Source organism: Apostichopus japonicus, chromosome 19 (assembly GCF_037975245.1).
Source record: "Apostichopus japonicus isolate 1M-3 chromosome 19, ASM3797524v1, whole genome shotgun sequence".
NCBI lineage: Eukaryota > Metazoa > Echinodermata > Holothuroidea > Aspidochirotida > Stichopodidae > Apostichopus > Apostichopus japonicus.
The window spans coordinates 14,253,956-14,270,293 of NC_092579.1; the positions used below are offsets into that span (position 1 = coordinate 14,253,956).

Consider the following 16,338-nt stretch of genomic DNA (forward strand, 5'->3'; position numbering starts at 1 on the left):
GCACAAACACCTTATGTTATGTAGAGTTCATGTTTTCCTTATAGTAAGGATCTGGATAATATAGGGTTTTGTAAGCTTCCTCGCGGTCCGCAGAACATTTTGCTCGAGGTCCGAATAGATTTCCAAAATGCCTTGAGTATGAGGATGAGTAAAACTCCACGAGAGCGACTATACATACATACACACATATACATAGTATATACACACATACAAACATACATGGTTTGTAAATATATATCCATGTTATAAGGCTGTGGCTGATGTAATCATATGTTTACAAAATGCAGTCAACTTGAGAGCATTCGTTGTGTTTGGTGAGCGCTAGGTGGACAAGCAGAGCCTCCAAATGGTCCCCAAATAATGATGGATATGTGTTCAGAAAGGTTCATACTGGTGTAACAAGTTACAAAGTGTGTTTACATAGCTGTGTATGTTACACTTTTAGAGCAGCAACGTATATATTGATATCAGCTACCGTATATATATATATATATATATATATATATATATATATATAAATCAGCTTACGTGGCTCGTTTACATATTAGTTTAAACCAGCAGTATATATAAAAACCACTACATATTAGTTTACATCATATCTTTCAGAAAATCTTCTTATCTGTTGACCCAATCGGCGTTCCATATATTTCTGGAACTCAATTAAATCTAGGTTATTAGAACGGCTAACCGAAATAACTGAATTTTGAAGGGCGTAGTGTCGTCTACCTGATAAAGAGATTAAAAGTTTGAATAAAAGCTGACACTATTGTCGCAATTTGGTTTCATGTCCACTCCCATGGTAGGAGGAGCTCGAGTGGACGGCCTGTGTGATGAGGGAGGGGACGTTGGGGAGGGGGAGGGATGATGAGGGATGGAAGAGAGTTACCGAAAACTGCATTTCGCGGTTGAATGTGTGGTGTCATAGGTTACTCGACCGTATGGCAAGTCGTTTTACTTTTTATTCAATATTTAATGATATCTTTAATTATTTGATGATATCATTATATCAATTGTTGACATCAAGAATTCGAATTGTTGATATCATTAAATCAATTAATGATATCATTAATTCAATTCATTTCTTGATATCAATAATTCATTTAATGATATCATTAAAAGAATTAGTGATATCAAGAAATGATTTAAAGATATCTTTAAATGTATTTGTGATATGTACATATCACTAATTCGAATTATTGATATGTACATATCACTAATTAGAATTATTGATATCATCAAATATGACGTCATATTTACTGATGTCACTAATTCGCTTTAATGATATGTACATATCACTAATTCGAATTAGTGATATCATCAAATATGACGTCATATTTACTGATATCACTAATTCGAATTAGTAATATGTACATATCATTAATTCGAATTAATTAGAATTAGTGATATGTACATATCATTAATTCGAATTAATGATATCATGAAATATGACGTCATATTTACTGATATCACTGATTCGAATTAATGATATGTACATATCACTAATTCTATTTAATGATATCAACAAATATGGCTTACATATCAAGAATTCGGCCATATTTAATGATATCATTAAATATGGCCGAATTCGTGATATGTACGTCATATTTGATGATATCATTAATTGGAATTTATGATATCATTAAATATGGCCGAATTCGTGATATGTACGTCATATTTGATGATATCATTAATTGGAATTTATGATATCATTAAATATGGCCGAATTCGTGATATGTACGTCATACTTTTTGATATCATAAATTTAAATACAGATATCTGAAATTAAATTTATGATATCTTGAATTGAAATATTGATATCTATAATAGTTCATCTATTTTAAGATATCACATATTCAATTCTTGATATCAGAAATTTTAATTATGATATTAACAAAATAATGATATCAATAATTCCCTTGCACCAAATAAAGATATCTTGAATTAATTTAAGATATCATTAAAACAATTTCAGATATCATGAAATAATTCATGATATCATTAAATAATTTTTGATATCATTAAATAATTTTTGATATCAATAAATACTGAATAAAAAATAAAATGGCTTGCCATGCGACCGTGTAATGAAACATAAGGTAGCGGAAAACATAATATGTTGCTATAGTATACCGTAAAACCCACCAAAAACTGCAACTGCAATTATGAGTTACACACATAATATATAGACCGCAGTTTTCGAATGAAAGAATGATACTTTACATTAATCTTGTTAAACACATTATTTCTAGTATTGGATTTAATGTTTACTATCTCAATAATTAGGGAGAAAACAAATATTTGTAACCATACATGTATGTGCAATCATATATATGATTAAGGGGGTATTCAGTTACGTAAGAAGATTACATGGCTTGGTAATTACGCAAAGATATACCCCTATAACACAGACAGAAAGGTATAATTCCGTACTTATGTTTGTTGCGTAGGACATTCCATCGTCCATTCCTGGTAACTTACGGTCATGTATGGTTACATCACCTAATTAACAGACTTACTTAAGTTGTGGGTAATAATTACGATTCTTTGTTTTAGGTAGATACGATGATGCATGGATTTAACGAAGCTTTTGTTTATTTTAACCAGTATCAAACAATGCAAGACGGAAGCTTCCTCATATCCCTAACAATACTCCTCTCCCCGGCTCTGCTTCTGACAAATGATCCATGTTCTATGTTGGCATTAAAGAATTTTTAAGATAGTACCTAGATCTCATATGCGCATGCGCACATAGTTCAAACTGAAGAAGAGTAATACCAATTGAAACAAATTCTGTGTCAGAATTTATTGAATAATAAATCTTTTGCCGTCAAGTAGTGAATGGATTTCATTGTCATAGTAACTGAATCATGCGATTGTGTCCGAACACATAACAAAAATATGACATTTTGCAGCAATCTTATGAGCCTTGGGGACTTGCGGAAGTATAACGTTAAAAGGAGACACAAAATGATAACCATCATCTTTAGATTATAAGACAGAAATCATGATTGTAAACAAATCCCCAAAAATTTGGTAAGAAGACTTTTTCTCAGTTTTTGGTGATATCCTAGTTTAAAAGTTGTGACAGTTTATTGTAATTTTTTGAATCTGTGATGTCATATTGCCGCAAGGATCTAAAACATTTAACTTTCCCTATGTTTGTCTTTTCAAATCTCTAAAGGTAGAATGTTATGTGTTGACATATAAACCATATGGATCATGTTAAAAGCTTTATTACTTAAGATGTAGCATTTTTCAAATTTCATCTCTATCACACAAATGAAGAAAAAAAATCATGTAATATGTAAAGAAAAACATAAAATATTTAAGCAAATGTGGCTACAGAGTTGGTCAATTCGTCGACCTCGTCGACCTAATATATTCTTATTCTTATTTCAACTACGAGTGTAGGCAAATTAAACCATATTAAATCTGTACGTTTGTATGCAATACGGTACCCGACGTAATCTAGTCGCATGGATGACTGGGATTTAACTCGCTTATGAAAGAACATCAAATGATTTATATGTTTTTGCTTATATTCCAACATTTGGCGTTCCTTGGCTACAACAATTGACTAATTTCAGCAATTCCAAATGGAATAACCCCATGTGGTGTTTATTTAATACGCAATGCGTCTAAGTTTCAAGTTATCATAACATATTCGACGTGAATACGTCGGAGTAAAGGCCAATAAAGTCATTTTTTGTTTGGTGGATATTTTTTTTTTATTCAAGAGGACTTCGCATGATGTTTATTGCTTTCATAACAGGCAACCTCTAACAAAGTATGTTAGCATGTTACAAATGATTATTGAAGGAGACATAAATCCACAGTATGATTTAAGTTATTCTAGGGCAGAAATATGCAGATTCTAAAACTCAAAACCATTTTCCACAAAATACAATCATTTTCCAGATATGATCCAAAGTTTGAAGGCTTATGGGAGCCGCCATATTTGATCAATTTTTTTAAAACCACCGCTTTTCAAGCCGGAAGTGAGGTTTTCGATTCACTTTCGATTTTCTGTTGCCAACTTACAGCAGAAAAATAATCTTCGTGACCATTGACTTTTTTATCATTATAAATGCGTTTTTTTTTCAATCGATATAATTTGTTTCATTGCTTAAAAAGAATAAAATACGGTCGGGAAATACTCTTACTCTCGATAAGATCGTCATAAGTTCCGCGAAAAAAAAAACGATAAACAACTAGAAGAGTACCTCGATACAAAGATACAAAGTTCTAACCTCGAATTCACTGTTTCATTGGTCATATTTCGTAATATCAAACATATTTATTTTGAATTGATCGTGTTTCTTTCACTTCGTAAGAATATTCAGTTTCACTTTGAAGCATTCTTTTTACGGAATCGAACAAAAACTCAGCACTTGCCACAAGCAAACTTTGTTTTCGTTAGGCGAGGCGTTTGTCAGCCTAACATTATTTCTTTCAGTGTGTAATCCGCAGGCCCAGGCATATCAAAGTTAAGTACGTAGGCCTAAAGACATATCGTAATTTTTTGTTCAAAATGGAACATTCTCTGTTTAGTTCCCATTAATCTTGCTTTAACGTCCTCTTCGAAGCATTTCTCTTCGAAGTGGTCCTCACAAACAACTTTTTTATTTGTGAAACGTAAAGTTGTCCACGGTATGACCAGTCCGATCTGATGTAGCCATTTCTGGGAAAGTTCTCTTTTCTCTGGGTCCGTTTTTCCGTCAGGAATACCAAAAATCGCTTCCCCTAAGATTTTCCAGCACCATGACGATTTGTACAACCATAAGCTTGGCATTCCGGCATAATTTAAACTTTATTTCGAACTTAAGCAACGTTTTCCTAACTTTCTTTGACCATTGTCAACACACAATCTGCATATGAATGTACTGTGTGAGTGATTGGTTTCCGTGAAACAAAGTGAATCTTCTACGTCACTAAATTGAGGGCGTGTGTACAAATGGCGCACCTCATACACTTGATTATAGTAGCGAAAAAATGTTTTCAAAAATGGAAAAAAAAATATTATATTACAATTTATAAATAAAGCAAGGCGTGTATAGTGTTTATAATATATCTTTCCATCATAAGGGTTAGGGAAATGCTGTGGGTTTGTGTCTCCTTTAAGTAAGTCATATGCGTAGGCGATCTAAACCCAAATATGTGTGTACTCGTGGTACCGTACGGGCAGGGGCAGTGGTGCGGAGCTGCTTGAGCATATCAATGTTCATATGACATAACCATTTACTATCAACAGCGTAGAAAGAATCCATTAAAGGGCAAGCCGTATGTGCTTATGGGTGGAATACGAATGTAACACTGAACACTGTCTGGTGGGGGCGGGATGGGGGGTGAAGATGGGGTGAGAATTTTTTTTTGTTATTTGGTCGTGACACACTAAACCTCGAGACTAAATATTTCTTCAGCAGAGTTTTCCTGGACGTGGGGAGCTGTTACTATCGCTGAACTATCTACCAAGCGCTGGCAGACTTAATTGTGACGTCATAAAGGCTAGACAATTACTACAAACCGATATTGTCGCTGGATCAGGTAGGCAATGTACTCTTTAGTTGTCATAAACTGTATATCATGAGTGTCTAGATACTAGATATTTGTTACATGAAATAGTTCAAATATTGCTACTGTGGTATACCATAATACACATTTCGTTGAAGGACAGATAAAACCGTAAAACATAATCAGTTTAGGCACACCGAAATCATACAAGACCTGACAAATTTGTACAAAACGAAGGGGTGGGGGGGGGGGTCGGGATGGATTTGTGGACAGGGGTCTGATTTAATCAATTCGACAATACAAACACATGGCATACATATACCGGTGTAATCTAGTAAAAAGCCTCATATCTCTAAATTGCGTCAAACGGATTGATCAAACTGTTTCAAACATGACAATCCTTCATGAGAAACGCCTTTAATTTTCATTCCATAAGCCACTGTCGCCCACAACCATATACAAAATACATCTACTCTGTTGTCCTCTTCCAATTTCATGCAATCCGCGAATAATTTGTTCTACGAGAGAATCCATATTTTTTACAATTAGGAGAGTAATTATTTGATTACTAAGCTTTTCGATTCATTAATAAAGCATGCCCACATGCCAGCTGGTAACGGTAGACATTTCTATCACTTCATTATCAAGTTACAGCTTTCAAGTCACTTCATGCAGATTCACGATGGACGTAATTAAATAAGATAAATTGAATCGTCGGAGATTTACGAGATTTCAGAGTGAAAACTAAAAGCAAGAAGAAGAAGAAGAAGAAGTAAAAAGAAACTAGCAAAACAATAAAAGGATCGAGGGAGATGGACGGTACCGGTAAATAAGCTGCATATATACGTACATTGACATAGCCTACATAGACAGATGTATAGAAAAGCTAGCGCGGGAGCTCGCAGGAAGGTTGTAATACTGAAGTATAAAAACATTATAAGGGAAATTCTCTCAGCTAAAATAAATATTTTAGTCTAATATAGTATATCTTATATCATTATGATCCTGTTTTATTATTCGATATCAGCATATCATCATCCAACACCATACAATCGTCATCTTACATCAATATGTCTTATCATCTTCCGCATGTCATATCCCATATCATCGTCACATAACATCATCATATTATCATCCTTCCATACAGTTTTTTCCATATCATATCGCATAATAATATCTCGCACCTCTCGACATTGTCCCAGCTAAAATAAATGTTGCATCTCATATCATAATCTCACATCTTATTTTATTATACCATATCACCAGCTCGTATCATCATCTTCTCATATCTCATATCATCAACCCTATATTATCATCTTGTATCATCGTCCCATATCCTACCGTTGTCATCCCATATCATATCTCATATCATCAACCCTATATTATCATTTTGTATCATCGTTCCATATCCTACCATTGTCATCTCATATAATCATCCCATATCATACCTCAAATCATCAACCCTATATTATCATCTTCTATCATCGTCCCATATCCTACTGTTGTCATCCCATATCATCTCTCATATCATCAACCCTATATTATCATCTTATCTTGTATCATCGTCCAATATCCTACCATTGTCATCTCATATCATCATCCCATATCATACCTCATACGATCATCCCATATCATACCTCATATCATCATCCCATATCATACCTCATATGATCATCCCATATCATACCTCATATGATCATCCCATATCATACCTCATATCATCATCCCATATCATACCTCATATGATCATCCCATATCATACTTCATATCATCATCTCATATCATCATCTCATATCATCATACCATACCACACCATCATCCCCTGTCTTCATCCTGTATTATCATCTAAATATCATATATCATTATCACCTCCAATCATCATCTAGTATCATCCACGAAAAGGCCCAACTGTCACTACATCGAATAGTCAAGTTCTGTTTTGGTGCTCGACTCGTTTCGAGTTCGTTACAACAATCTTTGGACAGATATACAATCATCTCTCAATGAAACAAAATAAATGCAAATCTTGAAAACTGAGATAATAAGCGAGGTAGCAGCTGGTTTTGTGATGTCTTTTCCTTTTCCGAGCTCTCACACATTAAATGTCAAAGCGGATGAGCTGCCAATATCAGCTGGTTTAAAAAGAAAAAAGATAAAAAGAAAAGAAGAAAGGAGAGTGAAATATATTTCACCTGGCAAATTGCCCAGTCAAACATTTTCACCACTGGCGCGTCTTTCCTCTCAAATTATCTATGATGCAGAAGACTAGTCCTTTGTCAAGTCAGTTCGCTTCATCGCTGCTGAGTTTTTTTTTCTTTTCTCACTCGATAAGTTATATACATATGTTTATTTATGTCACTGATATTTCAGTCATTGTGGTCACTTCTTTTCATATGTGACTTTCTTTATATTATTTACAGTGACAAACACTTATCTCTTTTTTCTTGTTTGGGTTTTTGTATGTTTTGTTTTTGCTTTTTTTACAATATTTTCTTGGAAGAAGACTTTGCCGGGAAAGGAAGTTCGCGTACACTAGTTTTATGTTATCTTAGTTTTATTATACGTTCAGGCAAAAACTTTCAGACAAAACTAAGAAAGCAAAAACGTACGGAATCACATAATGAATACAAGACGTGCAGTGTAGATTTAAGAGGGCGAGAAATCATTAGGGCCGCACCCATTTGGAAACCGGGGAGGGAGAGAGAAGGTATAGAGGGAAGCGAAAAGTCCGGGCTCATATGTTTCATGAAATACTATATGTAAGCATGGTTCCTTGATCATTATTTTTTTGAAGACGGAAGGTAAAGGAAGGGGACCTCTATACTTCGTAACATCATTGCGTTTTAATAACGCTTTGTATAGATGACCACAGACTGAGTTACATCACCGATTCAAGCAAAATTGAGTAAACTATATGTCTTCACCCACGCGCTATAGTCAGCTTGACGTAGATCTCTAAATCCACCAACTATTTCTCATTACGTGCAATGCTTTGAAACCTGCATAAAGCATGAAAATTCACGTCACGCTGTGCATTATATGTGCAGTGCGCCTTAAGGTATGCTATAGCGCACCTGTCTATATCACGAAAAAATGACGGGAAATGTTAATAATGAGAGATCTTCTAGAAAACAAGATCTAAAGAGTCTAGTTCGTGGCAAATGTCTCGAGGTGTAAATCGATGGCAGAGTCAGCAGAGCAAGAGGTGAATCGATCGTAACCTGTGACAGGTGATTATCGGTAAGCACCACCCACCCCCAGAATCTAACCGAAGATATCGGGTAGAAAAACAGGTGATTATCGGTAAGCACCACCCACCAGAATCTAACCGAAGATATCGGGTAGAAAACAGGTGATTATCGGTAACCACCACCCACCACCAGAATCTAACCGAAGATATCGGGTAGAAAAAAGGTGATTATTGGTAGCCCACCCACCAGAATCCTGCCGAAGATATTGGGTAGAAAACAGGTGATTATCGGTAAGCACCACACACCAGAATCTAACCGAAGATATTGGGTAGAAAACAGGTGATTATCGGTAAGCACCACACACCAGAATCTAACCGAAGATATCGGGTAGAAAACAGGTGATTATCGGTAACCACCACCCATCACCAGAATCTAACCGAAGATATCGACTAGAAAACAGGTGATTATCGGTAAGCACCACCCACCAGAGTCTAACCGAAGCAGCCTATAACGGAATTAACGGAATTAAGGAAAAGATAACGGCTAGAGACAGCACTTGCTGTGTTTGCAATGTACACACTTCTGTGTCTTGCAAAGTATTAAAATGTAAAGTTAGAAATAAACAAAAACAACCATCTATGTTAGATGAATCTTCACCGACCGCAACAAAGACGAAAGTCCAACGAATTAAGGAAGTGTTTTCAGCCTTCGTGCTTTAGACAAGGTCGGATTTTCTTTTATCAATTAATAAAATTTGGATCGATAAAACATCGAATCCTCTACGCGGTCCCCTTCGTTTGAAATGTAGACTCACACATTGGCCTGAAGAGTTGTTGCATTGTTTATATTGTTGTCACTAATAGGTTCAAGGCTAATAACAGTCACCACGTTTAATTCAGGCCGGCGTACAACGAATTCATCATATTAACTATAAATCAAAGCTTTTCATTATTTTTATGTATACCTCCCTCTAGTTGATTACGTCACCGATATAGTTTAAATTGTCTGGAGGTTATCATTATACACATGACATAAGTGATTTTCAAATGATTTTCTCCTCGTATTTTATGGTTTTCAGATGGGACTGAGTTAACGTCACTATGGCTGAAAATCTAGGCGGTTTTTTATTGTTGTTTTTGCTATACAGTAGTTGTCTTTAATTTCCTATTCATCATGTATACCATTGCGTTCAATAAAAGGCCAAACGTAATCGTAGGAAGAGATCAATAGTGAACAATTTGATGCCTCGAAAAAGAAGAGAAAATGAGGCCCGTAGGCGAAATTATCTGACATTTTGCCAGTTTTTTTTGTTGGAAAATCGCGGGGTTAATAAGGTTTTTCAGAAGCTCGAAATGATACTTACCTCTATCCTATCGCCATGGCCTGGGCAAAGAATACACTTAAAAATAAATACATATACATACATTGATATACATTACACATTAATCAGCAAAAAACCGGTAAGACGTAATTCTGGGTATATATCGCCTCCAAGTCTTTTAATGATGTATCGTTTTAATTTCACCTTCCATTTCACGGTGATGTTCAGATATGCGTGGATATGATTTATAGGTTCCTCGTAGCCATAACTTCTAAATCACTAATGAAAAATATTTTATGTATACTTTACTCTAAAATAAGAAAAAAAGGTATGTTTCAAGTTCATGACTGTAATGATGTAAACAATACATTAATATTTGTAATTTTCATTATGAATTTTCCTGAAAATGAATCAATATTGTTTATATCCCTGCTTTTTGAGTCTGGTGGGAGGGATGATACGATGACAAAACACAATCGTTGGAATTTTATATGTATAATGAAAAGCAGAATGAGCAACGGTTAACGGTAAAGGCTGTTAGGCTTGTATACCGAGGAGCTGGATACGATCCGATATTCCCTGAAATTCTACCACGTAAAGCTTGAAAAGAAATACAGAAGAAATAAGTATAACTCAGTATAGGAGTTGATTTATGAGAGTGAGATCCAGTTATACTGTATACCGTAATACCGTATACCGAATACAGTATACTGAACGGTAATACCGTAAACAGTTTACCGTACTGTTATATACCGTAATACAGTATACCGTACGGTTGTACCGTATACCGTAATACAGTATACCATAGTACAGTTTACCGTTATACTGTATACCGTACGGAAATATCATAAGAAGTATACCGTAATACAGTATGCCGTGCTGTAATACCGTATACCGTAATACAGTATACTCAACGGTAATACCGTAAACAGTTTACCGTACTGTTATACCGTATACCGTTATACAGTATACCATAGTACAGTATACCGTAATACTATGTATACCGTACGGAAATATCATAAAAAGTATACCGTTATACAGCATGCCGTGCTGTAATATCGTATACCGAAAACAGTATACTATAGTAGAACGGTAATACCGCAATACAGTATACCGAATACAGTATACCATAGTACAGTACACCGTAATACAGTTTACTGACCGGTTATACCGTAATACTGAATAGCGTACGGAAATTTCGTAAAAGTATATACCGTTATACAAATATACCGTGCGGTAATACCGTATACAGTTTAATACAGTATACTGAACGGTAATACCGTAATACAGTATACCGTACTGTAATACCGTATACCGTCATACCGTACGATGCTCTTGGAATGGGTATACATACACGCATGATATATAGCCAAAAGGCCGAGAAGCTAAAGTTTACTGCAGTAACATGAAACATACTCTAAGCAGTAAAGAATGCACTAAAACCTATACTAGAGGGATATTTAGTCCGTGTTATCTTGGATATAAAAGTAGAATATCTCATTTCTAACCTCAGGCCAATTTCCATTTTAACCTGTTTTTCTAAAATCCTTGAGAAGACATTGACCTATTTTAGCAGGCTGTTCAATGTCTTTACTAAACATATCTTATTATTTATCTTTCTGGGAAATCTACTTCTCAATCCCTATACTCTTTCTCACTCGTACCTTTTGGTCTGCTTTCGACAAAGGTTATTTTCATCGATTGCACTTTCCAATTGATCTCTAGAAAGCTTTTAACACCCTGGAGCATAATATTCTACTTTCACAACTCCAAAGATATCGTGTTAGATTAATAAATTATCCTTAGCGATCATAAACAGTACGTAGTGGCCAGTATAACGCCTCCTATCTAAAACAAAGTTTAGCTATTACGTGCCACAAATGGTCAGTTCTCGGCCCTTTTACATTTATTATTGATGTAAATGATCTTCATCGTTAATGATAAGGCTTATGTGGTTCCTTATGCTGACGACACGTACCCTTTCTGTTCCGGTCCCGATCCAATATCAGTTACTGCTTGTGTTGTGGTTTTAAGGCGTTTTTAACCACAGAAACACCCGGCAGGTTCTGTGATTACCTCTACTCGTCCATCCCATCAGGCTGGAAGGGTCTTAATATCTACAACAACCATTTCAAATTTGGCTAAATCCTTAGGTGTTTACATTGATAATAACTTAACTTGGCAGCATCACATATTGACTATGTGCATGTGCAGCTAAGTTTCTTCAGTAGTCGGTATTCTCAACGGTCTGAGATTTCACCTGCCAAATGGAATGCTCCATTCTATATAATAAATTGTCCTACCTTACTTATCTTACTGTAATTCTGCCTGGGCCAAAGTATTATTCACGACTTCAAAAACTTCATGTTCTTCAAGAAAGGAAAAAGGGACATTCCGTTACATAACAAAGCGCTCCTCTTTCTCACAGTAATCCTCTTATTGTTGAACTTAACACCCATAATATTTATGACATCAATAGTCATCACACTGCAAACAAGTTTATGTTCCGATTTGGCAATGAGCTCTGCAGAAGTGTTTTCAACCTCTTTTTTATTTCCATCGTAATTCCGTGGACAACCAGGACACCGTAGATGCATGCATGCAACTCATCTCTCGCTATTCCTGTAAATCGTATTGATTCCACTAAGCATTGTATCTTTTTTCAAAGGCCAACCTAACATAATCTGCCACTCTTCGAGTGACCGTTCAAGTCTGTAATACATACCATTGCTAACCTTTGAAACTTGTTACAATGCTCTTTTGTTATCCAAGTATTCCTAACGTTTCTTGTCTTTTATCCCGTATTGTTTTCTAGTTTTCACTGTAACCCGGTTCGTAGTGATGTGGGTTCTTGGTGGGGGTGGGCGGAGGTGGAGACCTTCTCTGTATTCTTAGCATGTTAGTTCTTCCCCCGTTCCTCCCCCGTTTTTCTTTTGTTTGTTTCCTTGATCTCCTTGGACTTCTATTCCACAAGATTTCTTGTTAAACTTTCTTAGTAGTCTTCTCAAACGATCAATTTCCTTTTGGCCACTCTACTTTAGTTCTACTTTTTGCGGTTTTAAACCTATTTTTCATTAGTTCAGTCGGTGTTTGTTTCCACTCTTATGCTGAAATTTTATCTCTTCGTAAGTTTTGATTGTTAAGATTGATTGAAATACAATTGAATTATTTGAATTGAAAAGTTCAGAGTGAAAGTGTGCGTTTTATTCAATATTTGTTTTTATAGCCAGAATTTTCCCTTTTCAAGTGGTGTTCAGTAAACATGACATGTTTACTCAACAACAAGTTTCTCCTTTAAGCATTCCTAGTGTCTACGAGATCATGTAAACATGTTTTCCCTGGATTCCCCTTGACTTCAACCTCCTGAAACTTGTAGTTAACATCGCGTAAAGGTCAACACCGCGATACGTTTGCCATTTGAAAATAAACTCTCATTGTCGTAAAACTGCACTCGTTTGAAAGATTAATTAGACCAAACATTACAAGTCCTCTCTCTCTCCTCCTCTTTCTTTTTTTCTGACTTTTTTTCAGAGATCATTAGTTTTCGTCCCGTTAAGGCAGAATGTTGTTAGCTAATGTAAAACGTTCATTCTTGGTATTAACATACAGACTGGGGTGAACGCATTATTTTACAGGAGAATGGCTAACCTAACCATGATCACTAAGAACTAAGAAAACTATTATTCCAATTGGGAGATATTTATACCCCTTCAGATATTATGCCCCTTCAGACATGAAACTGAATGATTGAGCAAGTTTAGGTGTGACAGCATCAAGTACGTCACACATATATGCTTGAATTTGTATAACGGTTTTCATAATTTATTGCAGGTGTTCATTTTTCTGTAGTTAAGATGGCTTTTACAAAAGCTGAATCAAAATACCGAAGTGCGTAACATGGCGTATAGCTTTGGTTTACGTTTGGGGGTTATGGAGGGGAGGGGGGAGGGAGTAGGGGGTCTGATCGAGTTTTGAACACCAATATCTTACAAATGAAGAAATAGTTTCCTAAGATATTTGGTGGTGTTAAAGGGAATGGTTTGCTCCTTCCATAAACGTGGCCTTCAGGGTTGAAATCAGCTTGAAGTTATTAAATCCATCCAATAAATACCTATTCCAACTTATAGACGCATAACAAACAAACAAACACAGAAATGTCCACGAAAGTATAAAAGTCATTGGAAATCCTGTCGAGAAAATTTGCAGTATTTTACAGTATTTTGGAAGACGCAAGACGTTAATTCCGGTCCTCCTACAAAAATTGAGACAAATAAGATACATTTATATTTATGCAAAAGACTTATTAGAAATTAATAACATTTTTTTGTTGGCATTATAATCATATTTCCTCTCCATTATTAATTATTTTCGTCAATGTTTGCATTTACTGAGCAAAAAATAGATCGCCATCTAGAAACAAATAAGCTCTTTTCTCTTACGGCAGGATACTCACAAAGATCTTGTAACTCTACTTATTAAATAAGCTCATTACATCACATGTATATATAGGCCCTCTGTTTTGTAATGAATTTTCACTATAGTTTCGCCTCGTCATAAATGTAACAGACGTTTTATTTAATCTTAAAATAACTTCCACTCAACTGCAACAGCCAATAAGTTGTGTTCATGCATTTAAGCAATGACGTTTAATTATATTGATTTGTCAATTAAACAAAACAACAACGTGAAGGATTTCAGGTTTTACAAAATTACGTCAAGTTTGAGTTCTGTACCGAAAATGCAACCATCGTAAGGAAATGGTTGTCATGGCAATGGTTGTTCTGTTAAATGCTATAACATACGATAGGCTGCATTAAATTTACATTTCACGTGTATTAATTTTACAACTCTGCAGAATACGTTCCAATTATTCAGAATTAGATGGAGCATTCAAAAACGAACGAAGGAAGGAATCTAACCTGATTTCATTGTTCAGTTTTGGCATAATTCGTATACGATTTGAGCTACTTTTAACAAAAACTGAATAATCACCTGGTTTGAATAATATAATTTTCACATTAAAAAGCACCATTTTGAATTCAAATCGGTTAATTTTCAAGTACTGTGTTATCATGTTAAAAATCTTACAGCGTGTCACAACTCTTGACTAGTCGAGTTTCCCTTGAAAATTAATTTTAAAAGAAAGTGAAACATTTTGAACATTTCTATTTGTCTTCTTGCATCGAATAATACCGAATAGTAAAATGATTCTGGACGACGAAACATTAAGAACTATAACTGAAACCAGTAACTATACTCGCTTACTGAACATGGTTTTGGTAAAATACTCCCACACCCCCCCCCCTCCCTCCCATCTGTAGGATGAACAGTTGTGTATAACCTTATGGTGGAAAATACTAAACTATAATATGTACACTGTTAATTAACTGGCGACCATAAACAAAAACGAAAACAAAAACATAAAGAGAACAATAACTGGTCAATTTCAAGATGCAAATTAAAATGGTCCCTGAATTTCTTTGACTGAATGTTTATATTTAGGCTTTTACTGCACAGTTCGACATATTTTCGTCAATTTAAAACAACAGAGCAATTCTTCAACAGCATTTACTATAATTAAAAACAGAGATAATATGAATATGAAATGTAACCCACTTTCTTCATATAGCAAAAAAAAAAAAAGTAGTAAAAGTATTCACTTCAAAAGCCAAAAAATAAAAACCCAAAGAAGAAGAATAAGATAAGAGTAGAGAAAAGAAAAGTAAAAAAGATAGAGAAAAATATGAGAATAACAAGAACAATATAAACATATAAAATGAAAAAAAAAAGCAAAAAGGAGGCGGTATTATAAAGATTGCAGACACGTGAAATTGAAGATACGTCCATTAACAATCAAAAACATAAGACCGTAGCCCTGTCTCTTAAGAGTTAAAATACGGAATCAAATTGTGAGGCAAATGTTCTGCTGACGTCAGAATAGATCAAATTTTGAATTCAAACGTGTTGATGAAAGAGCTGCAGCGATAGAAAACTCCCCCGAAGAGGAGAAAGCTTGTAAATGTGATTTAGTAGTTGTGCATGCATGTGGCGGAAATATTATCATCGTTATCCATTGAGTGGGAGTAGTAATAAATTAGATCATTCTCTCGATCTACGTGAAATACTAAAAGGAATGCTCACATGCAGTTTAAATTACACCAGGATATTAGAATTGGAATTTTTGCTCGGAAATTCTTCTTTGGTTTTTTTGTCTTTGTTTTTGGTGTTTGTTTTTTTATTGTGTGTGCATGGTTCTATACTTCATTGACGTAAGGAAGGTTAACAAAAAGTTATGATGCTCCCATCTACTCCACC

The 16,338-nt window shown here is 35.0% G+C and overlaps 1 protein-coding gene across 5 annotated transcripts in view; it reads left to right on the forward strand.

The window, feature by feature from the left end:
- Positions 1-16,338, forward strand: part of LOC139960352 (synaptotagmin-17-like) — a 48,992-nt gene that overhangs the window by 23,296 nt on the left and 9,358 nt on the right. For 3 of the 5 annotated variants that reach the window (XR_011790492.1, XM_071958661.1, XM_071958659.1), the window contains exon 3: positions 5,421-5,544. Coding sequence is in view for 3 of the 5 variants with exons in the window: in XM_071958661.1 (XP_071814762.1) it covers positions 5,421-5,544 (124 nt within the window). In the remaining 2 variants the exon portion in view is untranslated. The remainder of the gene's footprint in view (positions 1-5,420; positions 5,545-16,338) is intronic. The other 2 variants (XR_011790493.1, XM_071958660.1) reach the window with 1 other exon arrangement.